The 20,860-nt window shown below is 46.3% G+C and overlaps 1 protein-coding gene across 2 annotated transcripts in view; it reads left to right on the top strand.

The window, feature by feature from the left end:
- NELL2 (neural EGFL like 2) overlaps positions 1 to 20,860 on the top strand; it is a 482,922-nt gene that overhangs the window by 402,326 nt on the left and 59,736 nt on the right. For both annotated transcript variants that reach the window (XM_062195104.1, XM_062195103.1), the window contains exon 16: positions 1,612 to 1,707. In XM_062195104.1, the coding sequence (XP_062051088.1) occupies positions 1,612 to 1,707 (96 nt within the window). The remainder of the gene's footprint in view (positions 1 to 1,611; positions 1,708 to 20,860) is intronic.

Below are 20,860 nucleotides of genomic sequence, written 5' to 3'. Positions count from 1 at the left end.
GGGTGCCTCATGAGTACGGGTCTCAGGCCTGGCTTGTGACAACTGATTGGCATCGGAGATGGGCGGGCTGGCAGATTATGTGGGTTCTCCAGACTGTAGAAAACCTCAGTGCAAGTTGTGAAGAGGGACTCGCTCATTATGGAGTCCAAATCCCACCAAGATTGGCTTAGAAGAGCTGTACAGGTTCTGAGAAAAGACAGAGGTTTATAGTCTGCAGTGTTGTGCAACCGAACCCTCAGCACTCTGCAAAGCACCTGGTGTCCAGTGTGTCGGGCTTAGTGTCTTATCGCGGGGCCTACAGCATCCCGCTCTTCTCCATGATTCCTGTGTGGTTTGGAGAATGAGGTTTGCAGCATGAGGACCTGAGATCACAGCCTGTGCACACGTGGTTCTCAGGGAAGGGAGCCTTCAGGTGTCTGTGACTTCCTCTGAAGGCGGGACTGCAGGTCACCTGGATGGAGCTCCCAGGTCCATGTGTTTCTCAGTGGGAATGGATGGAAGCTGCAGGCTGTCCCTCACCGAGGTCAGTGCTGATGGGCAGTCTGAGACCTTGCCCATAGCCTGAAGCCATGCACACAGCCAGGCGCTGCTCCCTTTCTTGGTGTGAGGTCCAAATGCTGCATATCTGCAAATCTTTCCTGGTTGCATGTTTTTTTTGTTTTTTTGTTTGTTTGTTTGTTTTTTGCCTAGGGTGAAGGCATGCTTGGGACCTGGGACCAATAAAGCCGAATGGCCTGTTCAGCCCTGTTCCTTTAGCTAAGCATATTTCATATCTCCACATCTTGGCGCCTGGAGAAAGTGTGTCCTGGCTGCCTACAGGAAGCACAGGCGGGAGGCTAGCACAGAATCTCTGGCTGTGCCTGAACAAGCTGGCCAGGCTGGTTCCCCACAGACTCTGCAGGCTGCACAAGGGCCCCAGAACCTCACAAGCTGAAGGCAGCTAGAGGAGAAGCAGGATTGTGCTTCGCCCTTCGAGTTTCCTCTCCTTCTCTCTGGGCTTCTTTGAAGGCAGCCCAGTCCCCAAATCACCCCTGGCTCCTGTCCCTTCACTCCCAGACTCTGTCCGGTACCACCGGCTCTGCCGTGATTTTCCTTGACCCTGGACCTGACCCATCCTGGCAGAGCAGCACAAGGCACCATGGAGACCACTCAGCAAATGCCCCTGCTAGGGGATGCAGCACCAGGACTGCCATGTTTTGACCCTCGGGCCAGAGTGTCGAGCGTCAGAGCCTCCCAGGATTCAACCATTTCCTCCCCAGGTCTCTCCTCCACGGGGGCTTTATGCCACCCAGGGTGACTCCCTTCCCCTGAAATAGCTCCAGTGAGGTGCAGGCTCAGCATCCGTGTGATTCCCGTTGTGTCAGGAAGCACACAGTGCTCACATAAACCTCACTGGTGTAACTGGTGAAGTATAGTCTTGACATCGGAAAGAGTACTGTTTTACAGATTGTGTAGATGTTTCTTCCATATATGGAAATACATGAATATGAAATTCTAATACCTTTTATAGTTTGATGTCCACATAGCCAACGACATACAGAAAAACTGGGCTTGGAGGTTATTGAACGACTGACTCCAAAGCACTCAAGTCTGGTGTCTGAATTGTTTCAGCATTTTGCAAAGATGGCTGTCGAAATGGAGGAGCCTGCATCGCAGCTAACGTGTGTGCCTGCCCCCAGGGCTTCACCGGACCCCGCTGTGAAACAGGTAAGAGTCCCCTCTGTGTTCTAGAGGGCGACGTGTGCGGCATACGTGCAGGAATCCGTGATGGAATCGCGTTCCAGGGGCTCAGCAGTGAGGGCTGAAAATGAGGAGGTGGAGGAGGCCAGCAGGCAGATCCCCTGGGCAGTTCCCCATGGTCACTCTAAGGAGACTATGCATATTACAGCCAGAGGCAGCTGGAACTTTCCAGAAGGGTTGTGGTATTGCCCAGGGTTTGGTGGCTTCATAAGTCATTTTACTAACTTGGAGCCCATTTCTACTAGAATCATTGACTGTATTAAAGCAGAGTTCAAGTTTATGGCCAACTCGAATCCCAGGACACCTGCCCCCTGCCTCTGCTTTTGCCATTCAGGAGTCTCCAGTCCTCGGCACAGAAAGTATGCAGTTTCCTCGTCCTAATGACACCCCCATGTGCCCATTCTTCCTGCTGTACTGAAACCTGAAAAACATTGAAAACAATATATGATATGCATATAGTTACGGACACCAAAATTAGTGCTTTGTTAAATGAAAAGTCTACCTTGTGAGTAAAACATAAAGTGTTCTGAACATTAAATCCTAATTAACATTGTTTGGGTGCTAGCTCTTTCACTGTTGTGTAAGTGGGTCCAGTAGCTGCCCACCCGTGAGTCTGGCTGTCTTGTTTAGAGGAAGGCTGCTGCCCTGGGGGCTGGTGGTCCTGCCACGTATCGTAAACAGTGATACACACCTGTACGCGTAGCCTCCACTCCTCCTGCAGAGCCACCTGCTTCACACAGACACGGCTGGGTCAGGTCATCAGGCAGCACACATTCTGCTCCATGCGGGAAGTGGGCTTCTGCTGAATCAACGCCTCCTGGTGCACAGCGAGGGATGCTCAGAGGACACTTGTGTCACTCACGCATCCCTTTCCCAGGGCCTCTGAGTGATCTCAATGGTCCCTGAGAGAAAATGTGGGGGGTCTGTCCTTAAATTAGCAGTTCCCCAAACACTCTGTGCATGTGAATCATCTCTAGAGCTTGCTAACTTGTTAAAAATTCAGATTTTTGGTAATTAACTGTCATGACCGTAAGATACAGTGGACCAAAGTCAGGCACATCTACTCCAATGGCCCTCTAGTATCTCTTTTTTATCTGAAAGTCATAAACCATCTCCATCCTCTGATTCACTCTCCAAATGCCTGCAATGGTCTGGCTGAGCCAAGCTGGAGCCAGTAGCCAAGAACTTCTGGATCTCCCAGGTGAATGCAGGGGCTCAAGTACTTGAACCATCTCCCACTGCCTTCCCAGGCACATTAGCAGGGAGCTGGATTAAAAGTGGAGCAGCTAAAACTTCAACCAGAATGCTTATGGGATGTTGTCATCACAGGCAGCAGTTTAACCTGCTGTGCCACAACATTGGTCCCAAAGGGCATGTTTTAAAACATGGTAGTAAGGCCTGTAGAGATGTGGCCCCAGCTCATTCATGCAGCTTCTCCCCACCCTGTTCCCACCCCGGACACTGATTGCACAAGGGGACAGGTCTGTCCTTGGTGTCCTCCGGCCTGCACCTTGTTGGGTGTTCCATAGGTGTTTGGGGAATGAAAGGACACCAGCGGGAGCTCACTGATGTGGACAGCAGTGGAGAGCCCGTACCCGTGTTTGCTGCAATTTTTGAGTGTTTCTTTAAGGAGGCCTTCTGCGAACACTGGTCCTGTTCTCTCATGTGGCAGGGGAGGTACATAGGCCCAGGGAGGGGAAGAGACATACAGGGTGCATCCTTGTAGACCCAGACCTGCGCTCCGAAAGCCAGCAGATCTGACGCTTGACCCAGGGAGCCTCCCTTTCCCTCTGGTTTCCCATCGTGCCCTGTGCCCTGGCATCTGCTGAAACTCACCATGCTCTCGCTCTTTACTTTGCCTTCTGCTGCGCCCACAGTTTCACCTGCCAGATGACCCTGGTGTCCTCCTGGTGAAGGCTGGTGAAGGCGGTGGCAGTTTTGCCCTCCCAGGCTTAGGGGAGCATGAGGATTGGGAAGATTTCAAAGTGTGGGAATGGCCTGGGCTCACCCTGCTGCAGTTGGCTGCTCTCTGATAGGTAGATGAGGCCGACGCGTGGCCCTCCTGGCCATGATCCAGCTCTCAGATTGGGGCCCCTGAGCGTGAAGCCATGGGACTGACTTGGGTTTCAAGAGACTCCCATAACACGTGTGACATTGCCAGGTCTTGCTGCCAAGGGGGAGCGGGTTCTCCCCTGAACCCCTTCTGTCAGTTTCTTAGTGGGGATGGCAGAATCCATGGGCCATCTGCACAGAAGGACTGTGTGTGCTTTTTACTGAGTGAGGCCAATTTTCCATGGACTTCTTTCTTAGCCGCTGTTTAAAATCACCCACACATATAGTATAGTTTCATTTTTAATTAAACATCCTAGTATTCCAACAGGCGTTTAACTGGGGTTGATCAGGATGGTATTTCTTGGATGACTCAGTGAAATGTTTTAGAAGTCTGTGTGCTGAGGTTCAGCAGCTCTGTCCCTGCCATGTTGTATTTACTGCAGAACTGTTCAACTCAGCACACATGTGCCTGATGAGCTAATTAATATGCAAAGCTACCTCATTATACTAAAAGCACATCTCTTAGTAATGATTTGAAACATAATTCTAAAATATAGGACAGTCTCCTGTAAGCAACTGTTGACTTAAATCAAATTAAAATGTCTGTAACTGGTGAAAAGTTGGTATCAAGTGGTAAAGCTGAAAAAAACATGCTACAGTATCAAAAAGGAAATCAGACATTTTGGTGATAAATGGCGGGTTTTTTTCCCTTGTGTATAAAATAATGGGTTTCTTAGCCTCAGATCAAAATATAAGATGAGAATTTAATTATCAGTAGTCAATAGTTAAATGAATATAAATTTCAGTTGCATTCCTAAGTGTTTTTGCAGATTTTTAGTATTTGTAGCCTCAGAAAGACAAAGTCATGCATAAAGCACATGAGAATTGTTTTACTGCAAAACTGATTTCAAATGGATTGAAGGTGGTTGGTTAAAAACATTTATTTTATGCATTGATATGTATATATGTATGTATATGAATATTATTATATGTAGTAAATCCTTTTAACACAAGGTTATTTTGCTAGCAGTACGTGGAGTTAGATTTTATTGTTAATGTCAGATCCACCGAGTTCCGTGGCATGGCTGGATTAGCATGGACACTGTATATTGATTTAATTTCATGACCACTTAGCTTTCTTTAAGGCATGGCTTTCAAAAGCTTGCACAAATTTAATCATTTTATATAGGAAGATGGAAAACATTTAGAAGCAGGAGAAAATATTGAAAACATGTATAACATTGTATACCTTTTCTTACCAAAATGAGGCACTGTGAAATTTTGTGACCGAAACGTGTGTCTTTTTGTGTGAGAAGAGAATTTGAGTAGAAACTTAGAGATAACTTGATAAATGCAGTGAAAAGAATAAGTTTACAACCTTGGCTTTTCCCAACGCGATAACCCTTTTTTAGTTATCATCTTGAATGCATTCTTCCGGGTCTCTCACGTGGGTGGAGGGGCCCAAGGACCTGGGCCATCTGCTGCTGCTTTCCTGGGCGCATTAGCAGGGAGCTGGATTGGAAGTGGAGCACCAAAACCGGAACCGGTGCCCATGTGGGATGCAGGCGCTGCAGGCGACTTTACCTGCTAGACCACAGCATCAGCCCCTCAGGTTTTCTTGACTCATTCATAAACCAGATGTAACTATGAATTTACTCAGTTCAGTGGTTTGAAAATTTTAATTTACAATTTGCTATTATGTTTACTTAACAGTTAAGTATTTTAGATCTAATGCAAATCTTTAACAATGTGCTGTGAAAATCTGTCTTTATACGTTCAAAAAGTAGAATTTCTCAGTGTTTACTCTTCCAGGTCTCTTGGGGTACTTGGAGAACCTCTCATTTGTGTGTCATAGGCCACCTGATTAACAGTAGGAATGAGGGCTTATCAGAGACTTCCAAGGGGCAGCGGAGCTTGAGCTACTGCAGAGCAGGTGAACAACAGGAAAGCCCAGCTGTGATTATTGGGGAATTTGGATAAGATCTTCCTTGTTGCTTTAACTATCGATACATCTTTTTCAGTGGGTCACTCTTGTATTGTAACCTGTACTGTGCCTTAGATTTCTAGAATCTGTATTCCTCCTTACTTGTTTTTATTTGAAGCAAACCAGATGAAGTCACTTTCTACCACTTTGTGAATACCTCATGAGTGTTGCGAACAAGCGGTGCGTGTGCATAGAGCGTGTCATGGGAAGCAGAGCTCCGTCGTCACTTCTGGGCTGCTGGGTTTTCTCTGTCCCTGGTTTATAGTGGAGGTCGGTGCCCGTGTCCTCCAGGACACCTGCTTCTCCTCAGTAACGGGCTTGCTAGTAGAGGTCTGTGGTTGTCGAGGAGTCTGCATCTTCCAGACGAAATCTCGCTTCCTTCAGGAACCCCCATATGGTACCTGAGGATGTTCTGTAATTTTCTCACTCATAAACTCTAAGTTTGTTATATGTGTTCATCAGCTGCCATCAGAGGGAGGGTGGAGGTGGGTCCAGGCCCTGTGCTAGGGGACATCAGCAAGGTGAAGACGTGAGCAGCTCTCTGGGTCATCTCCTCTATTCCCAGGTGCACACAGAATGCATTTGCACTCCCCTTGTTTTGTTGCTTGCAGTCCATGCCTCCTCTGTCTCCTTTATTCGTCCGGGACGTCCCAGTACTCTGGTGCTCTCTGCCAGTGCAAGCTCTCGGCCACGGACAGAGGAGGACTGGATGATGTTCTCACACTTAGGCCAGTTCTTTCTCAGCCGCCAGAGCAAATTCCATTATATTCTGGGCCTCCCAATTTCACTTGTGAGCCATTGAAAACAGGATTTTTTCACTTACTACTTTTAGAATCCCCTGGTCTCCAAATGCGTGGTCCCAAAGAGCGCGTCTGAGTTTGGATGGGCTTGCATTTGTCATGCGTGGGACTCATGTCTCTGCCTGGTCTAGGAGACACCAAGGTACTGTCTCCTTGAACACTGCATCTTTCCCATCGTCTTGTTCTTTCCTTCTGGACTTTGTACCTGGGATACTTGCATGTCGGCCTTGACTCTTGTGTTTCTTTGCTTGCCGTGTTTTGCATCTCTTGTTCTCTCAGTGCTGTGCCTGAATTGATGTCTTCATATTGACCCTGTCTTTGATATAACATTTTGATTAGGTTCATCAGTGAATTTCCTTTTATTCTGAATAGTGTGTTTTTCATTTCTGGATGCTTCTCTATCAAGAATTTTGTTTTCCTTGGTTCTTACTCTTTCCTTGTGGTTTTGATCCCATTTATGTCTACCAGTTCTATATATCTTTGCATCACGCCATGAATGTTACTGTGTTGCCGCACTATCTTGTTGGAGGCCACCTGACAAACCACACGGAGACACAGCACTCAGTCAATTCATCGCCACGTTTATTGCCTCATCACGTTCCAGGCCAAGGTAGGGGGCCCGACGATGAGGGACTGGAGGCCATCTCCCTGGGGAAACTCTTCAACCTCCAGCCCCGAGCACACAGAAAGACAAGGATATATACCCCAGGCCCCATACAGATAACATTCATTGTGTGCAATCTTGCATAGCACAGGAACAAAACAAGTTTACAAGGTAGCAAAGATCAGGGTACAAGCTCTGCTGATAGAGCAAAGAACATCATACACCTTCATCAGAAGTCACATCCTGCCTGCAGGAATGTGGGACAAAGAGTCTTGTGCCTTCAGAACAATAAGCACAGGAAACAGGATTAGATAAGGGACAGCCTCAGCCTGCTGCATCTCATGTCGGGCCAGGGCCACTGGCCCTGACACTATCTGAAGTTTGACGGGCCTCAGTCTGCCTTCCTTAAACGTGGTGCCATGGCCTGTGTGTTTTCGGTCCTTGTGTGTCTGACACGGTTTTCTTTAAGGCTTTTCCTGGGAAGCTTCTGCAGGTCTACAGGAGATCGTAATCCATGATTTGTATAAATTCATTTGCTAAATGGCATATTTCACCACTCTGTAAAGGCAAACATGATTTTCTTCTCATTCAAACACAGGCAGAAGTGATGTCTCCTTCCAGTCACCAGTGGCAGTGGACATTTTATCCGTGCATGTGTGTCTGTGTTTCTGTCCTGCATTTACACAGAGGTCAGCCCTGTAAGGATCCTATTCATGCTGAGGTCCTGGACCCCCAGGAAGACCAGGGGGTCTGTGCTGCCCACCGCTGTCAGTGTCGTCTTATGCCACATAGGAAATTGCATATTTTAGTGAGTTCATTTGCTACGTTAATGTTATATTTCTCAGCTGTATGTATAGAAAGAAGAATTTTAGGTTAAGCACTTCTCAGCATTCCTGGGTTTGGAAGGATTAATCACCTGCCTTAGCTATCAGTCTGATTTTCCTGAAGCTCAGAGACTCCTGAGAGCGGTGAGTCTGCAGACTGGGAGGAGACACTCCCGGAGGGAGACTGAGAAGAGGCGATGCAGGAGGAGGCGGTGGTGGTGGAGCAGGGGGAGATGCGTCCCCACTGAGGGAGGGTGCGCTCCTGGAGGGCCCTGCGCCATGGTGACGTGTGAATGCGTTCTGCAAGAAGCCACTAAGACTTCCACCCAAAACCCCATATCAGCCAGTTTCATCCCGGGGATAAATGAGTCTCCATCAAACTCCCACTGAGAGTTGAGAGAATAAATTAGATTCTAGGGAAACATTTTAAGATTTAAACCAAAATGTGGTATACAAGAATCTAGTCAAATTGCAAAAATTAATAAATAAAAAAGGAGGGACAGGGAGATTAAGGAAGGGAGACAGGGAGGGAGGGAAGTGTGGTTATCTTCCTAGACCCTTACCTATGAAATATATGCAATCGGTTCTCTTTCTATCAATACAAAATTTTATAAAGTAACAAAGAAAATTTCCCATGTGAGGTTTGAGTCAGTCATGACCAAGTTCATAGATGAAGGAGTATAGCCAATATGACAAAAGGCAGTGAGGATTCAGAGTTATTACAGCAGGTGCCTCCGGACAGAGCTTGTGCCACTTCTGTTCGTATCTTACTTTGGCATTCTCAGTTCTGGTCTCCTCCATCATTGACACACTTACTGTGGCCTTTCCTCTTGCCTTTTAGCTTTCTTATTTTCCTTTTTTAAATTAATAACTTAGTTTGAGAGGTGGAGACAGAGACAGAATGAGCTCCCATCCGCTGGTTCACTCCACCAGTGCCCACCATAGCCAGGGCTCTGTCAAGGCTGAAATGGGAAGCCGAGAACTCAGTGCAGGTCTCCAACATGAGTGGCATCACAGCGGTTTCTCAGAGTGGGTATTAGCAGGAAGCTGGATTCAGGAGCGGAGCCGGGGCTGGAATCCAGGCACTCCGACGTGGGATGCCAAGTGTCTTTAAGTGGCCTCTTGAGGCCCAGGCCAAAGCTTGACCCTCTATTTTGTCCTTTCCTCCTCCACCCCATTCCTTCCCAGTGGAGTATGGGTTCCTTGGGGAGTAGAGGTGCTGCCAACAATTTTGTGGTTTTCATATGGTGTCACATCATGTTTTATGTATTGTAGGCAGTTAGTGGATGTTAATAAAAGGGAAATACATTCTTGTACTGGGGTGAGAAAAACCCATTACACCAGATGAAGAAGCCCACTTGAACAGTTTTCATAGTCTGCTTGGCTGCTTAATGCGCTGGCTCTGAGAGAAAATGCAGAGTTAGCTGGTGTCAGTAGGCACAGAATGAAGAAGGCAAGCTGAGCACCAGGCTCTGCATTCTTCCCTCTCACTCCATGGTAGCCTGTCCGACTGACTCTGGGCCAACAGTTCCTAGAGGCTGTTGGCCAATGGGAGTGTGATCAGGAAGGTGCCAGCCCTGGCAGACATGAGGGGGTAGGTGGGCGAATGCTGTATGTTAAATTAGGTTGTGGGCCAGAGAGCAGGCTGTCCTCGCACCCAGGGAGCCAAGCCAGACGTCGATTAGGACCAGCTTATTCTGTGTTGCTGTGGTGAGCTCACCCCTCGCCCTGTGCTAACCCTCTCCAGGAGTCAGCACAGAAGAGGAAGCTGCGGCTCAGAAAAGGGAAGCCGTGTCCTCTCTGCACAGCCAGGAAGGTGGGCACATCGGGCATCACGCCCCGGGCTGGCGTGTTAAAATAATCTGTGTTTTCTGCTGCGGCGTGTAACATGATAAAGTGATCTGATCCCTGTAAGGTGATGGCATAAAGGCCTTTGAAATGCGGTGTGGGGGCCTCACTCTCCACATGCCCCATCTTCTGAGCTCCTCCGTGCACAGGAGTGCGTGGTGTGTGTGAAGGTGCAGAGCAAAGCCGCCAGCACCTGTGTCTCCCGAGGTTTAATGCCTGCCTGCACGAGTGCCTAGTCTAACCACAGGGAGAGAATGGGTGGCTACAAAAATAACTCCAGTGCCTGCTAAGTGACTGTTGAGTGAGGGCACAAATGTCCTGTGACACAGAAACCCCACAGGACAGTTCTCAGTCCAGCAGCTGTGACTTAGCCCTGACGAGGAGCCCAGGAGCACACGCCGAGCGGAGGTGTGGAGGGCGCCTCCGGAGGATGAGATGGGCTCTCCCTGCCATCTCAGCACTCTCGGCTGGAGGAAGCGTGGGCTTGGACCTCTACTATAATAAACATTAAGCTAAACAGCTGAAAGGAACTTTCTGGTATGTGTAGCCTTTTAAGACGTAGGTCTCTCTATAAATGATGTGTGCTCTAATTTGCCTTGAACAGTCTACAAAATATAAAGTACCCTATCATGCAAGGATTTTTGTGTGTGTGTCTGCAGATTTTTGAAAGGCCCATCTGTGGTCTTTAAATCAACCTTGCCTTTGTACAATCTTACCTTTACTGCAAAGCCAAGCACCTTTTTACTACCTGTTATCAGTATCTTAAAAAAAATGTTTCATCAAGGAAAATGACATCAGTTGACTGCAACTGTTTGTTTTTCCCTAAAAGTCGATCTAATTGTATACATGACAATTTGTGATTCATAATGATCTGGTTTTGACCATTTATGACATAAATAAATTAAAACACAGATGCCCGTAAATAGTCCCAGATTTGCAGGAATCAAGAATGAGGCACATATTTCAGCCTTCCTGAGATTCTGTCCAGTGGGCGCTGGCTGGGTCTCCAGAAATCACCCATTGTAATTGCAGACCAGAGTGCACCGAATCGGCTTCACAGGTAATTTTGCGCTCAGTACTAGGGAGAGGCAATATTTGGTGTCTACAGTCTGTTAGATTGAAAATCAACTGAGTTTATCCTGTGCAGGAGCCAAGTGGAAGAGAATTGTTAGATTTTTTTTTTTTTTTTTGATCATTAGTAAATATTCATACTACATTATATGGAATCAAATCTTTCTGAAAACAGTTTACACTGTTGACACACAAAGAGGAGGGAGCAGTTTGTCTTCAGGAAGTGTCCTTCACGTCCTGAGGGCCCTGACGTTCGCCTCTACCCGTCCCTTGGCAGGGCTCTTGGAGATCAGTTATGTTCTTAGTCAAGATGTGCACTGTGGGCAGCTCTCTGGATGTCTGCAGCGTTTGGGGTGGTGAATCGGGTTCTTCCACCGAGCCCTTTCGTCTGGCTTCCTCAACATTTCCTGCAGGCTCCATTGTCACAGCCCTTGCACAGCAGGTGTTTTTCTTACATAGAATTTTTCATTCAGAGTTTTAGAGAAAAAGCAAAGTACACAGCTCTCAAACTGAGTAGCCACGAGTTAAACACAGGACTGCCCAAGCCCAGAGGCCAGATGTGGGACGCTGTGTGTCCCTGCTCCAGGGAGCAAGACTGCATCCAGGATGCTGAGGCTAATGGGAATCGAAGAGGAACAGAGCTGAGGCCGAGCACTGGAATGGAGCAGGCTCCCACTGCTGTGGAGGGCTCTGGCGGCTGCTTGGTGCCGAGTGAGGCGGAGGAGTTGGTGAAGCTGAGGAGCTTCCGTTTCTGCCTGCTTTGGGGCAGGCTCTGGGAGCAGCCCCCAGGATGTGCCCCCTGGCTGCATGCGTGGATGACATCTGCCGCACTGACCCGTGTTGGAAACCTCTTTTTCCAGCGGGGCCCGTGGCCACACCCCTGCACAGGGCTCATTTTCCCAGCCACTCAAAGCCCTTCCTTCTCCCTGGGGCCTTTGCCTTCGATGTTCCAGGCCGCTGTCTGTCTGCCCGTCTCCCTCCCCCTCTGCCTCATCTTTCCCTCCAGCAGGCATCACGTCTCACGCCTGAACACGCCATGGAAATGCTCTCCTAAACCGTGCCCGTGTCCTCTCCAGATAGGCAGTTACTCTGTTGAGCAGCTGTCTGTTGCTGTTTTAAATTTCCGGACAAAGCAGCTGTTCATGGATGAAAACTTGCCGTCTGCCGAACACGGTGTGACAGATTCATAACTGTTCACTTGTTTCAATCACAGTAACCTTCTGAGTGGGGCTGTAAGTTATTCCCATGACCTTTTAGAAACCCAGGCTTAGCGAGGCTAAATAATGTGGTGATGAAGGTCCCACAGCAGGTGTAATGTAGAGTCTGTGACCAGACAGCAGACCTTCTTTCCTGAAGCCCTCCTTAATCTGTCCAGCCGGAGGTACTCTCGCCTTCCCATCAGCTCGCATGTGTGTGTCAGTGAGTGGTCTTTCACCCCCTCAAAAAACCTTGTGTTGTTGCAGTCTGAAAACACAAAAACTTTGTCTTTATGCAGCCTGAGACAATGCTTTGTGGGAGTCATTCCAGTAATTTGTAGAATGGTTTATATAATTAAAATGTAATTCAGGTTCTATATATATATATATATATATGCACTAATACTATGAAATTAATATGAAGGCTACGTGAAATTTCCACTGCAAAAAGCAAGCATTTATTGCCTAATCAGGCCGTCATCTAGTAAGTCATGGACCAAGCCTGCGTGATGGACAGCATACAGCAGTGGCAGTCACAGGGACTTTAAAATGCGATGTGTCATAATTTCTGATGGGTGATTTGGCTGTTACAACCAAGAAGCTGCTGCTGGAAAAAGCAGGTGTTCATACTTGACAGGGAAGCCTCCATAAGCCCGATTAATAACATTAAGATATAGCACTCACCTGAGTCTGAAAAATTTGTCTACTGTCTTATAGGCAACGAAGATGAATCAGTGATCATAAAGGGGGTTGTGATGTGTGTGGTATAAATTGTAAGGTATTGGGTAGCACCGCTGTGACCCAGTAGGGACAAGTGGAAAGGGTGAAGTGGGTGGGACTAAAACAGGACACCCCTGGTTCAACTCACTGGGATAAGCCTTCGGTATAAAAGCAGTGGTATTCACTGGGGTGGAACAAGTAGGCAGTTTCTCTGCAGTTTCTGTTAGGAAAATTCAATAGTCATTCTAGTGAAGACCTCTTGATTTGCTTTGTTGTTAGAAACAAAACCAAAACTTCTCCTTAGAACAACTTTCAGCAAGTGTTGCTTCAAAGTACAGTCTCTCTGTGCTTGGAAACCCCGCCTTGGGCAGACTTCTTCATTGTACTGTTTGAATTGAAATGCTGTGAAAGGAGTGTTTTGGTGCTCAGCGGTTCTTTTTCCCTGCATGGACTGTGTAAAGGTTTGATAACAGGACCCCTCCCAGTGCTGATGAGCAGTGAGCTAATCCATGTACAATGCTGAGTGCGGGACCCGCCCACCTACTAAGTGCTCAATGAATGTTAAGTTATTTTGCTAAAAGCAGCATTATTAAAATGAGCCAACAGAATGGGCAGTTGGTTAGATGTTCAGGGCTGGGATGGGGGAGTAGGGGCTATGGGCTGAGAGGTGCAGTTCCTGTTGGGTATGCCGAGACGTTCTGCAGATAGTTGTGCATGTTGTAAGCAGGGTGAAGGTATTGAACCCCAGTCATCGTGTGCCTAAGTACGGTTAAAATCACATTTTGTGTTTATTCTGTCACAATACAAAGAAAGCATATAGATGATAGCTGTCATGCAGCTTTAGGCCTGTCTCGAAGTCTCTGTGTGCTGGTCTTGTGCTTGCAAGGAAACACACACACACACACACACGTACTTACAGATCTAACGCACTGCCCACAGCATCGCCACTTCTGCTGTCCTGTGGCATCAAAGGAAGGTCCTTGAGGCATGGCACCCGCCCTCCACAGTGTCCAGAAGGGGTGACGCCCGCTGGCCTCTGAGGGGCTTCCTGTAAAAGATGCCCACAGCTTCAGCAGTGAAGCAAACCTGGGATGCAGCCCTGATGCCTCAGCATGCCCTAGAGAGCAGGTTGGGGCTCCAGCTTTCGGAAGCTGTCTCAGCCTCAGTGCTTGGAAGTCACGAGCAGGGTTGCCCGGCTGTGTCATTTCCATGTCAGCATCAAACTACATACCGACACTTGCAGCCTCTCCACAGTGGCTTATCTTCAGTGCAAAGGTTTCACTGATTCAGCAGTTCACTGGTGCCCGTCCCAGTGGCTCCTCAGGTGATGTGCAGTAGCTGAGGAAAGCTGTGCCCAGAGAGGACTCTCCCCTGAAGACGCTTCCAGGTACTTGATGGTTTCTAGAAAGCTAGAGTTGTTAAGTAAGCCTAGCTCTTTGCTACCTTGTAATTACTGAAGAATAAAATCTGTCATCTATCCCTACTTGAAACATAGAATTAGGCTGACTCCAGAATTCTTTTTAACTCTGTGGTTCTGTGACTCATACACAGGCAGCATTATTAGACATGCAGAGAACTGCACCATCTCCACCAATCCCCGGAGATGCATAGGACATAATACCCGTGTTAGGGCCCGGCCTCACAGCGCAGCAGGTGAAACTGCCGCCTGCAATGCCAGCATCCCACAGAGGCGTTGTTTCAAGTCCAGGCTGCTCGACTTGCAGTGTAGCTCCCTGCAGATGCTCCTGGGAAAGCAGCACAACATAACCCAAGTGCTGGGTCCCTGTCACCCACGTGGGAGACCCAGATGGAGTTCCAGGTTCCTGGCTTTGGCCTGGCCCAGCCCCAGCTGTTGGTGACCAATTAGTGAACCACTCCTGCTCCCGCTCCTGCTCCTGCTCCCACTTTCTCTCCCTCTCTCCCGCTCCCCCTCCCCCTCCCCCTCCCCTTCCCTTCCCCTGTCCCTCTGCCTTTCAAATAAATAAGTAAAAATGTCTGTGTTAACACTTTTCTAACATATGCATTTAATGAATTTAAGTAATTACTTAACCTGATTTTGCTTTTAAGATGCTACTGTTCCCCAGTAATAGAACAGTTATATTCAGTCTCATTTCATCCTGCCTAGTGCAACGATGGATGTAAGTTGATAGCTGAGACATTTATGTCAGCGTCTCCCCAGCAGCTAGCGTTGGCTGAGGGACAGGCACGGGCAGCTGCTGCACATGTAGTCCTTTCACACATGCGCTGAGCGGTGGTATCGTGTGGGCCGCTGTTGGATGCACTGGAAGTGCGGCAGGGAAGGTGGTTAGGCAGCATCCCCAGATCCCTCGCAGTGTCACCCTTGTGTCTCAGTGCAGTGCTGGTGTGCTCAAGAGCTGAGGGGCAAGGGTTAGCAACTGCAGTGTTTCTAACCCCGGCACTTGCTGTGGCAACCCCCTGAGAACATTTTATTATCTGTGTTTTACAAGAGAATAGATGCCTTATGATATGTTCAGGACAAGTTAATACTGTGAAGTTCTTTACAATAATAGTTGTTTAGTAAATTTGTTATAATCATTTCAGATCATCTTGTTAGAAATGCAGGAGTGGGGCCGGTGCTGTGGCACACTAGGTTAATCCACCTGTGGCGCCGGCATCCCATATGGGTGCCAGTTCTAGTCCCTGTTGCTCCTCTTCCAGTCCAGCTCTCTGCTGTGGCCTGGGATAGCGGTGGAGGATGGCCCAAGTGCTTGGGCCCCTGCACCCCCATGGGAGACCAGGAAGAAGCACCTGGCTCCTGGATTTGGATCGGCACAGCTTCAGCCATTGCGGCCATTTGGGGAATGAACCAACGGAAGGAAAACCTTTCTCTCTGTCTTTCTCTCTCACTGTCTGTAACTCTCTCTGTCTCTCTCTCTCTCTCACTGTCTTAACTCTGCCTGTCAAAAAAAAAAAAAAAAAAAAAAAACAGGGACGGAGTGCCTATGGTACTGGCATTCCATATGGGTGCCAGTTCATGTCTCGGCTGCTTCTCTTCTGATCCAGCTCTCTGCTTATGGCCTGGGAAATCAGTAGAAGATGAACCAAGTGCTTGGGCCCCTGCACCTCTGGGGGAGACCTGGAAGAAGCTCCTTGCACCTGGCTTCGGATCAGCCAAGCTCCAGCTGTTGTTACCATTTGGGGAGTGAACCAGTGGATAGAAGACCTTTCTCTCTGTTTATCCCTCTCTCTAACTCTGCCTCTCAAATAAATAAAACCTTACAAAAAAGAACAATAAGGGATACCTGTATTAGAAAATGTCATTAATGGCACTTAACACAGGATATATGTGGTATATGACATGTGATATACATGACATGACACATGAGGTACATGACATTGTGAATGATATTCACATGAAATGACATGTATGCAATTTACTTATGAGGTGCATATTATATATGGCACATACATGATATACGCATGCAGTATGTTTTTGTATGACATTCATGAGATGTATAGAATTTCTATGGCAGTACGTCAGACATGGAGCCCATGTGACATAGGTCAAATATTAGACACCTAAAACATACATGAGACACATAATCTATGATACATGCTTGAAGCATATGATATGTATGTGTGGCATGTATATGTAGCCCACAGTGCAATATGTGTGATGCATGAGATACTTGTGCGGTATATGACAACTGTATAGATAGATGGCCGCTGTTCAGATTCCATTGCTTTCCCATAGCCACTAGGGCAGTATTTTTCAGTTAGAAGTGAGTTTCTCTCAACAGAACATATGCAATTTCTAGAGACGTTTGGGGGGTTACAATAGGGGAGGGCATGCTGGTGGTATCTTGTGGCTAGATGCCACGAATGCTGCTTATCATACCTACTGCACAAACAAGAAGGATGTGGGGCTGTAGTTTAGAAACCATGTCTCAGTTGTAACTGCTGTTCGCTGTTGGGTGTGCAGACTCCAGGTCTTTGTTGCAGCTGTCACACATACCACACATGTTGCAAAGTGGATGGCCATGTACACACACAGTACTTCAAAGACTAAGAGGGACAGTGGAGTTAAAAGTTTGTCTTGGCACAGGACGTTTTGAAATCCATACCTGTTTTGTTCATAATACACTGTTTCCATGAGTTTCTGAAGTACCCTTGCATTACCCTGTGACTTGGTATTTCCGCTTAGAACAAGTTGGAGGTCACTCAGTCACTTTACTTGGTTCCAGCTCATTCTTGAGCATTGTAGAACATTCTCTCTGCATGTGCAGTATTTAATAACTTGGTGTTTTCACTCTTTTCACACATGCCTTTGAACCCCTCCAGCATTGTGTGACATGGGGCAGTCGGTACGTTTCCTACTGCCGACCTTTCCTGGAACTCCGCTCCCCTGTAGACTGAAAGCTTCATAAAGAGAGGTTGGAGTGCAGTGAGCTTTGTTTTCTGATGAATAGTTAGCACAGTTCATGACACTCAACAAATCCGTAGTCAGTAGTCTCAGCCTTCCATGCATTTCCTTACTAAGTCGTCAGGGCCTGAGATGGCTATTCTGAGACCCCAGCGGTTGTATTGGGCCCCGGGGCACACCTGATCTCTGCTGTTTGGAGGATCACCTTCTGGTGTGGAGTGTGGAGGAGAATCCAGACAGCATCTGTACGAACCACTCATGCAGAGCGTGAAGTACTGCGCAGAAAATCCACGCGACCACTGTGATGGACTATGAGCATCAGTAGTTACAGAAATCATTTGGTAATTTCTTACTTTTTTGGTTTTATTTGCATTAATTTCTTAATTTTCAAAAAAGTTTTTAACAACCACATGAAAATTGTACACATTCATAGATGTGATGTTTCGATGCAGGTATACATTGTGTAATGTCTGTTCAGGATGAATATATCTACTTCATATCTACTTCTCTAACATTTAGCACTTTTTATGGTGAAAATATCCTGGATCATGTCCTGGTGTTTTGGTTTTTGCTTGGTTGTTTTAGAGAGAAGTATACGGCACATTAACATTTTCCGTGATCACACTGCACTGACATAGACCCCACTCTTACTCCTGCTAAGCTGAATCTTAGTACCACTTAGTTAGCCATATCCTTCTCTTCCCCTCCTTGCTCTTCCTTTCCAGCCCCTGGCAGCTGTCCTTACCTCCGTAGCTTCTGTGAGGTCACCTTATTTATTCCCCACATCTGAGTGGAACAGTGCGATATTTTCCCTCTCTGCTTGGCATGCATCACTGCACAGTCACCTCCAGTCTGTCCGTGTCATTGCAGATGACAGGATTCCATCCTATCTGCTGACAGAGTGCATTCCGTTTGCGTATGCACCACATTTTCCCTGTCCTTCCCAAGTGGGCAGACATTGAGGTTGTTTCCATATCTTGGCTCCTACAAACATGGAGCACATGTGTCTCTTCAACACACTGATTTCACGTCATTGGATTTATATCCAGTCCTGGAAATCCTGAATCATGGTAGTTCTGTTTTTAAGTTTTTATGGAAACTCCATGCTGTTTTCCACAATGGATGTGCTAATTTACATTCCCACCAATCATGTGTGAGGGTTCTTTGTTGGCCATGTCTTCATAAACGTCTGTTGTGTTTTCTCTTTTTGATGGTAGCCAATCTAACTAGGGTAAGGTGATCTCTTCTTGTAGTTTTGATTTGCATTGCATTGATGATCGGTGATGTAGAATGGTTTTTCATGTACTTGCTGGCTATTTGTATATGTATCTTTTGAGTAATGTCTACTTAGATCTCATTTAAAAATGTTTCTTATTTATATGGGTGAATAAATTTCATGTGTTTCATATATACAGATTTAACAGCATAAAGATGATTCTCACCCTACCCTCCCTCCCGGCCATACTCCCATCTTCTTTTAATGTTTTCCATGACATACTTTCAGTTTATTTTATAATCACAAGCTTAACCGTCCACTAAATAAAGAATTCAGCAAGTAGTAAGTAGGAAAACCGCTGTTCCTCTAGCATATAGACAAGGGCTATAAACAAGAATCAAACCTCATGTTAGCTTTGTTCAGATGCGTTACACGTTTTGTATTCTATGTTACCACAAATCAGGGAAAATATGTGATATTCATCTTTTGGGGACTGACTTGTTTTACTAAGCATAATGATTTCAAGTTGCATCCATTTTGTTGCAAAAGACAAGGTTTCATTCTTTTTATGGCTGAGTAGTATTCTATATTTTTTAAGGTTTTTAAAATGAATTTGAAAAGCAGAGTTACAGAGACAGAGGGAGAAATACAGAAAGAAAGGGGTCTTCTATCCCCTAGTTCACTTCCTGAATCACCAGAACAGCATGGACGGGGCCAGGTCGAAGCAGGAGTCCAGAACTCCAACGTACTTGGGCTATCTTTTGCTGCTTTCCCAGACACATTAGCAGGGACCAGAATTAAAACTAGAGCATCCAGGACTTCAACCAGTGCTCATGTGGCATGCTGGTATCAGAGGCATTTGCTTAACCTGCTGTGCCACAACTCCAGCTCCTAGATCTGCTCATTGTTAAATTAGATTATTTGCTTTTTTTTTTTTTTTTGCTATAGGGTGATAACAATATGTTATATAATAGCCTACCATGTTGTGGATATTAGTCCCTCGTCAGATGTGTAAGATGTGTAGCTTGCAGAATCCCATTCTGTAAGCTCTTTATGCTGCTGTTTCCTTTGCTGTGCAGAGCTCTTGAGTTGGATAAAATTTCATTTGTCTACTATAGTTCCGGGATCTGATCCAAAAAATCCGTTTCCATTCCCATGTCCTGAATTGAAGTGTTCCCCTTATGCCTTCACAGAACAGTTTCAGAGTTTCAGGTCTCGTATTTAAGGTCTTACATTTAAGTCTTTACTCCATTTTGAATTGGTTTCTCTGTGTATGTGGTGAGCTATTGGGGTTCAGTTTCATTCTTGTGCCATTAATTTAAAAGACTGCCTTTTTCCCAAGCATGTCTTAGAACCTTCGTCAAAGATCAGTTCCGTGGGTCTGTTGTTACGCCTATATCATCTTCTTTAATTGTTGTACCTGTGTAATATATTTTAAAGTCAGGTAGTATGCTGCCTCCTGCTTTGTTCTTTCTGATTTGGATTACTTTCATTATTTGGAATTTTTTGTGGTCCCATTCAAATTTTACTAATGTTATTTCTAATGCTGAGAAAATGTCAATGGTGTTTTAATAGAGCTTGCACTGGATCTATAAATTCCATTGAATAATGTGGGCATTGTAACAGTGTTGATTCTTCCAATCCATGAACGCAGTATGTCTTTCCACTTCTCTGTGTCCTCTTCAGTTTATTTCAACAGTGATATATAGTTTGCATTTTAGTGATCTTTCCTTTCTTTGTTTAAATTTATTGCTAGGTATTTTGTTTTAAATAACAGAAATTTGAGCTTTGAATCTGATGTCATCAGACTATGTACTCTGACTTCCTTGTGCATTTCCTTTTATTCATTGCAGCTGTTTGTATCTGTCTGACTGTATCCCTCCACCACATCCTGTCTTCGGTACGCATGCTGCTAATTCAACCCATACGCTGGTCTGTCAGTTCTTTGATCTCCTCACTCCCTTCATCCTGCCTCAGCCCCTGCTTCCCGGCCATAATTTGGCGTTGTCCTCACCCTTAACTTCCTTACTCTGCAGATCGCCCTTTCAAGCATCCTGGTGTCTGGCCACCATTCTGCCCCTGTCCTCCTGTTGTCCGATAAGATGTTCCTGTGTCATCGCTACATTAATTGTTTGGCTTCATTGAAAGTAATAATGCTGTTAGGTAAATGCTTTTCTCATGCCCATCTTGGTTCCCTGGTTCATCAGTAATATCACCTTGATTGTTTCACTAACCTACACACTCCTTACATGTGCCCTGCACCCTCTTGCTCATTCCCCAGACATCACATGGCCCAACAAAATCCCAGACCTTGTTATATCAAGGGACTTCAAAATTTCACAGAAAATGCATTTAAAAGAAAATATTATTTTGGTATCAACAATACTGAAGTCCATGCCTAATTTTTTCACAGTATGCATT

Source organism: Lepus europaeus, chromosome 6, assembly GCF_033115175.1.
Source record: "Lepus europaeus isolate LE1 chromosome 6, mLepTim1.pri, whole genome shotgun sequence".
Lineage (NCBI taxonomy): Eukaryota > Metazoa > Chordata > Mammalia > Lagomorpha > Leporidae > Lepus > Lepus europaeus.
This window is presented reverse-complemented; position numbering and strand designations above follow the sequence as displayed.